The 7,503-nt window shown below is 43.5% G+C and overlaps 1 protein-coding gene across 1 annotated transcript; it reads right to left on the bottom strand.

The window, feature by feature from the left end:
• Positions 1 to 228: 228 nt before the first annotated feature.
• LOC149157484 (nematode resistance protein-like HSPRO2) lies at positions 229 to 1,167 on the bottom strand. The gene is made up of 3 exons (XM_089433703.1): positions 1,024 to 1,167; positions 621 to 858; positions 229 to 428 (listed from the first exon to the last, which is right to left on the bottom strand). Exons 1-3 carry the CDS (start codon positions 1,165 to 1,167, stop codon positions 229 to 231), a joined length of 582 nt encoding a protein of 193 aa, XP_089289829.1.
• Between the last annotated feature and the right edge of the window lie 6,336 nt (positions 1,168 to 7,503).

Here is a 7,503-nt window from a genome sequence, read left to right on the forward strand (position 1 = left end):
TACCCATGGCTGCTACTACCAGCTGCTAATATGAGAAGAAAAATGTTTTCACCACGGCTTCTATTGCCTGGAAGGCCAACAAAACAGGTATTGTTGCAGCATGATAAGCACCTGAAGTGCTATGTGAGGGAAGTCCATGTGAATGAAACAAATGCATAAGTGCCTCCTGGAGCCTTGGTCCACCCTTTGGATCAGCCTCAACACCCATGACTTTGGGCACCAGATGCCTTAGTTCCTTGCATGCATTTGTAAGGTCTCTGAGGGGGCAGACCGAAGGCAATATGCGCTTGCAAGCGTACTGGTGCTGCTAATTTCCAACTGGTGTTTAAGGCGAAGGAAATCATCTGGGTCCATCACTAGAAGCAAATTCACAATTTCTGTGAGCATCTTCCATATCCTTTCAACCATCCAACAGTCTGCAGATGCTCCTACGAAATCCCCAGAGTCTATTCTTTGATATATTCTGTGCAACAATTCTTGGCCTACAAATACCCAGGCCTCAAAGATATGGAGGACATTGCAAAGTGTGGCATCTTCTGGATTATGGAACTGTTTATGTTGTTTTAAAGAGTGCAAATATCTTGGCTTGCAGATTCTATCATATTCAAGAATAGGCTTACCTGACAGATTTGGTTCCCCCAGACCTAAAGTGAAGGGAGTCCTCTGCATATGGTCTTCAATGGCAAGCCATATTCTAGTACCCATAGCTTCAGCTCTTTTCCATGTACCCAAATGAGGAAGTAATCTCTCTTCACTTGTTCTGCTAACCACAGGTAAAGCACCAGGTCTCTGCCATACCTCATGGGAAACTTTCGCAGCAAGAACACCACTACTTACTGACAACTGAATAGTGGGAACCTGCTTGTCATCTTCACAAATCATTGAAATAAACTCAATCTGGGAACTAATTAAGGATTCAAGCATTCTCTTCCATTCCTCTTTGTGAATGCAAGTCCTTGTGTCACAGAGGACAGACAAAACAAACCAAAAAGTAATCTCCAATGAATGTAAGGAAGCCTTTACCAACCCCTCTCTAGAACAACCAGGCCATTCCTTGAATTTCCACATGGCACTGAGCTCGGAGAGATGCACATACTCCTCGTAACCAGCACACTCCATGGGGGAGGGCTCTATGGACTCTTTAACAAAGGCAAAATAGGATGCCATTTATTTATAGGACATATTTTTTCCCTGCAAACAAAACTAGGAGAGTAAAAACACTGATGCTCTCCATATACCATAATCTAAAAAGGACAGCATAATAATATATATACATGCATATATGTGTCTGAAATACACACCTCAACTAATGGGTGTATTAAATATATAAGATTCCATTTTCTTAATATGCCTTCACAAATAGGTGGCGAATTCAAAATGATGATGAGAAATGAACAAATAGCCAAATAAGGTAACCTAAGGATATGGCAATCACTTTTAGCAAAACTTAAAGATGAAGAAAAGAGAAAATGAATAACATATTAGCAGAGTTGTTACCTATACTTGTTGACATGGACAAGTCACTAAATCAATGTTACCCCAAATTAATACCTTAAATGCAATTTTTATGGATACAAACCAAGATTTGGTTAAATAATTGAATGGAATGAACTATTGTGTGCAAATACTATATCACGATGACTCCACAAATAATGTGTTGAGAAACTTAAAGTTGAAGAAAAGGGAATATGAATAACATATTAGCATATGTGTTACATATTATCACCCCAAGAAACTCTCCTAGGTTGTAACTCAGAGATGCTCACGACATCACAAACTCAACTTAATGTTGGAAATGGATGAATGGAAGGAATAACGCATATTCAAGCCAGATAACCACTCCTACTTTGCTTGACTCCAGACATGCGTGAACACCCCCAAACTACAAGGCTTTAAACCACCAATTACTCATAGTTTAAGGATTGGGTGAATATGGAGAATACTAACCACACCAACAGATGCATAGGACCCTGTGATGGCCGGCTGCAACCAGTAAAAAGGTTTGCAAATCTAATTCCCTAGTGCACAAACAGGATGACAGCTCTCTGTCACTAAGTGAAAAGAAACCTGATCAATACATTCACAGATACATGAAAGATTATAACAAAGAGGTAGGATGATAGCTCCTCTAATGCTACACATCAAGAGTTCAAGAAAAATGCCAATCAAGCATAGCCTAGAGCAGAAAAGAGGTGGAAAGTGAGCAATTAACAACAAAAGAAGCTTATATTAGCTGAAAATGCCGACGAGACACTGCGAGTATCAAAGCACTTACAGTGTCTAGAAGTTGAACCTTACATCAAAACAACAACCATCAACCCTGATTACATTTGTTTCTTGGGTATATATAGGGTCTCATTACAAAGGCACTTGGCCAATTTAGATATGGCGGGGTCTTAATTGACCACCAACCACTTTAACTGCCTAATTGATCCAAGTGGATGTTGGTGGCCACCCACGTATCCCGTCTAGACCCCCACAACTGTCCCTTTCAGTTTTTCAGTTTCCTTAATTATAGCGCAGTTTACTATTTTTAGCAGTTTTTCGGGTCCTAAACTTCTGGAGCCGTTTTGAGGCCCTAAACAACGTTTTTTTGGAAATCTACCTCCAACGATTTTTCTCTCAAAAGAATTGTCTTTTCCATCGTAGTCCTCGGAGAGATCTTTCCAACGGGCTATCATGCACGTCAAACGGAGATAATACGACCAATTCGCGACCCCGGGAAGTTGATGTACCAACTTACCAAAAAACGGGGCCCACAATTTGGCGTTTCATCTTCTAGGGTTAGGTTTTGGAATGTGAAGGGTTTCCCATTGTTTCTCAACAATAAATAGGCCTTCGAGCCTCATTGTAACACAGTTCAAAACAGTTGAGAGGCATGTAGCCACACATATCTTCTCAGAGATAAGCTACCGTCGCCCTAGCTGGTTTATTTCCATTTCTGGTTGTAAGCATATTTCAGTATTTTCCATTAATGAAATGAAGTATTATTTCCGCTGCATCTTTGTGTATATGGTTATCTCTGTAATTTGTTGCGTTCCTATTTAATTCTGGATCAGTGGTATCCGAGTGGTCTGCTTTTTCTCTGCATGTCCCCAACGAGGTCGAGATATAAGGAGTTAGGGCTTGAACTAGTTGAACCTTTGGAAGACCACCCTCGCAAATCTCGACGACCTCCCATGGCGGATGAGAAGAAAAACGAGGGGGCAGGAGATCCTATCAAAATCTTGCTCAAAGAAGCCCTCGAGTGACAAAGGAACGCGATGATGGACAGCTTTGCCCAGATCCTTCAGCGGCTACCCAGAGGTGACACATCGGCTTCCAACAGCTACTCTGGAAATGCCACACCCTTTAAGGTACAAGTTAATTTTGAAATCCCCATCTTCGAGGGTCAAATAGACGCAGATGTCGTAGATAAATGGTTAAATCTACTAGATGGGTATTTTTCTGTTCATGAATTTTCAAGTCGGGAAAAGATTGTTTTCGCTCTTCTCAAAGCAGCCCCCCGCGTCAAGGACTGGTGGGAAACCTATTGCAAGCAGAAGGATGAAAGTACAGGCTCACTATTTTCAGCCGCACCCACTTGGAATGACTTCCGGGATGCCATCAAGGAACAGTACTAGCCTATCAAAAGCTATGAGGTCAAATACATCAAATGGACCACACTGTGGCAGGGATGAGACCAAGATGTGCCGGAGTTCACAAACATTTTTCATACCCTTCACACACAATTTGGTATCAAAGATTCTGAGCTGCATCTAGTACTCAAATACTGCGGCTGCCTACATAGATACATCTAGGAAGAGATGGAGTTCTTGAACATCTCCTCACTCGGCACAACATACCAATATGCTGTCAAAATTGAGCAAAAGTTGAAACAGAAGAATCGAGACTTTGGATCTGCAAATCCGAAGCCCAAAGGACAAAGCCAAGGTGGGGTGGCCCAAGACAACCCGTCGAAGCCGCAAGAAAAGAACACCACCACGAAGCCGAAGAAGGACACAGGAAAGTGGTGTGAGTTCCACAAGTGTCCCACTCATAACACAAGTGAGTGTCGGACCAAGTAGTCACTGGTGGCCGAGTTGAAGGCTTCCGAATCAGATGCATGTTCCGACCCTAAGCCAGAACCTGACAAGGGGAATGGCAAAGGGAAGCAAATCATTGATGCGGATCCCAATGTCACTGTTGCCACTGCCAAGATCCAGAAGAATGAGCCCGAAGACCCAGAGGAGGGGGAGCGTCTTTTCCACTCACAGATGTGGGTGAAGGGTTCGCCACTGCAATTCATTGTCGACAGTGGCAGCCAAAAGAACCTTATTTCAGCAGAGGTCGTGAAGCGGTTGGGCCTACCGACTACACCACATCCACAACCATACAGTATCGGGTGGCTTCATGAAGGACGAGATCTCAAAGTTCGCCAGCAGTGCCGCCTTCCCTACAGCATCAAGCCCTTCATAGACGAGGTATTTTGTGATGTTACACCTCTAGATGTTTGCGATGTACTATTAGGCCTACCATACTTGTGGAGGCGACATGCTGTGTATGAGCCAAGGCCTCGCGCTATCATTATTTCTTTGGATAATTCATTATACAGGACATTAGAGGTAGCCCCACCTACTGCCACCTCTTTGATCACTGCCAAGAAAGGAAGCAAGCTCATCTCTCAGACTAGGAATTCATTTTCTCTCTGATTCACTCCCAAAGTAAGGGGAAGATCGTTGCTACATCCATGACCCCCACAAAGGATTCCTCCACACAGTAGCAGCAGCAAAGGGACACGGTCATGACAGAACACAGGAACAACTTCTCCTCACCCACAGGGGTACCACACAAGTTTCAGGTGGGCAACAAAGTTTGGTTACATCTGCAAAAAGAACGCCTTACCATAACCCATCAGAAATTCAGACCACTCCGACATGGTTCTTACACTAGTACCAAGGCTACGGGAAATAGCGCTTGGAAGCATAGCATTCCTCCATTCCTTCGCTTGCACCGAGTGTTCAATGTGGACTATCGTCGACCATGCTTCCCACCATTTCTGGACACATCAAAGATTGTAGAACAGCTCACCAAAGACCCAGCTCAGCAGAAGCTTCCTCATCTCAGGGAGGAACTCAATGCAATGGGGACCATTGCTTCCTAAGGGGGGAGGAATGATCCAGGTGGATGTTGGTGGCCACCCACCTATCCCATCTAGACCCCCACAACTATCCCTTTCAATTTTTCAGTTTCCTTAATTATAGCGCAGTTTACTATTTTTAGCAGTTTTTTGGGTCCTAAACTTCCGGAGCCGTTTTGAGGCCCTAAACGACGTTTTTTGGAAATCTACCTCCAATGATTTTTCTCTCAAAAAAATTATCTTTTCCATCGTATTCCTCGGAGAGATCTTTCCAACGGGCTATCATGCGCGTCAAATGGAGATAATACGACCAATTCACGACCCCGGGAAGTTGATATACCAACTTACCCAAAAACGGGGCCCACAATTTGGCGTTTCATCTTCTAGGGTTAGATTTTAGAAGGTGAAGGGTTTTCTATTGTTTCTCAACAATAAATAGGCCTTCGAGCCTCATTGTAACATAGTTCAAAACAGTTTAGAGGCATGTAACCACACATCTCTTCTCAGAGATAAGCTACCATCGCCCTAGCTGGTTTATTTCCATTTCTGGTTGTAAGCATATTTCAGAATTTTCCATTAATGAAATGAAGTATTATTTCCGCTGCATCTTTGTGTATATGGTTATCTCTGTAATTTGTTGCATTCATGTTTAAGTCTGGATTACTGATGGAGTCTAAGTGCGATTTCTTGCTGTAGTATATGAATTTGATCTTCTCGGGTGCTCTACTGTCTTCTCAGGTGGCTGGGGTGTCATATGGGATGAATTCCCATAACTGTTAAATGCGCTTGCCTGTTCGTGCTCTGTCCCTTTCTTTCTCAGCCATATTGTCTGTTAAATGTGGTTGTTGAGGAGGAAATGCACCTGGTACTGGTAGACTGGTCACCTTCATCCTTCAGGAGCACGGAACAGTTAAAAGACGCGGACTACATAGCAGGTGGACGAGTAGGAGGAAAGAGAAGGATTGGTTGTTGGATCAAGGGGAAAGACGGTGGGGATGGCCTGGCGAGGGATATCAGGAGAAGCGGGAGTGGAATGGGTGTGGGTCATTGGATCTTGGCGGAGTGGATTGGATGGCGGAGGGATGATCAAGCGAATCACTTTATTGGGCGCAACGGGAGTCGTCGAATCGGGTTTTGGATCTCGGGCCTTTACGTATGGCGACGTGCGATTGCGATCAGATTGCATCGCAATATCGCATTAGCAGAAGTAGAGGGGCACGGCTTTTATACACTCGTGGATGCGATTTGCGATCAGATCGCATCAGCGGAAGCCGAGAAGTGCGGTCTTTGATACACACATGGATGCGATTGCGATAGGACCGATGAAAGGAAAATGAGCGGTGCGAGGGAAGGAGAAAGTAACCGTTATGAGTCTCTCTTGGGTGTGACCATGGACCAAGCTCACTTCTGGCCCTTAGAAATCAGAGATATGTAGCAGGGCTAACACTGGCTCCTTCTGGGGATGAGATACTCCCTGTGAGGTCTCAAGAACTATAGATCATTTCCTTTCCTATAAAAATCAATTAGCAAAGTTTCCTAGTGTTCCGTTGGGCATGAAGTCTAATTGAGCCTATACTAAAGCTGATAAAGCATATATTTACAATTTTAAGGCCAAAAGACCTTAAACCACATAATTTTTTAGAAAACACCCATTGACTGGGCCATCAAAAACCGCTTCCCCTCCCATACTTTGCAGTAGGAAGGTATTGTTCCCTTGAATCTGAGAAATGATAAAAGGCCCTATCCAGAAAGCATCAAACTTCCCATGGTTGCCTCTTTTCTCTTCAGTGCATCCCACTTTAGAGCCAAGTCTCCAACCTGAAAATTATCTATTTTTGTCCTTCTATCAAAGGCTTCCTTGATCTTTTTCTGATGCGCCACAAACCTTTCAATCAATTGTTCTCTGATTTGGTGTACTTCTGCTAAATCAGTGATCCTTTTTGCCATGTCTTCTTCCCCATTCTGCTCTTCTTGCAAGAACTTTGCCACAGGGAGAGTTAACTGAATTGGGAATACAACCTCAGCGCCATATACCAGCTTGAAAGGAGAATTACCTGTGGATTTCTTGGTGGATACTCTGTCAGCCCACAGTGCATATTTGAGCTTAGAATCCCAATTCTTTTTATTGTCTTCCAACAACTTTTTAATTATCCTTATCAGGCTTTTGTTGGAAGATTCTGCTATACCATTGCCTTGATGGTAATATGAGGTGGAATGAACCAGCTTAATGCCCATTGAGTCACACATGTCCACCAATTCTTTTGCCCTGAAGGCTGTTGCATTGTATGTAACCAGTTTATATGGGCAACCAAACCTGGTGGAGATATTTTCTGTCAAGAACTTCATAACCACGTTGTGGTCAGCCTTTCTGGTAGGGATGGCCT

The sequence above is a fragment of the Pinus tabuliformis genome, chromosome 5_2 (assembly GCF_031772625.1).
Source record: "Pinus tabuliformis cultivar Carrire ecotype Pingquan chromosome 5_2, CPIR1, whole genome shotgun sequence".
Taxonomy (NCBI): domain Eukaryota; kingdom Viridiplantae; phylum Streptophyta; class Pinopsida; order Pinales; family Pinaceae; genus Pinus; species Pinus tabuliformis.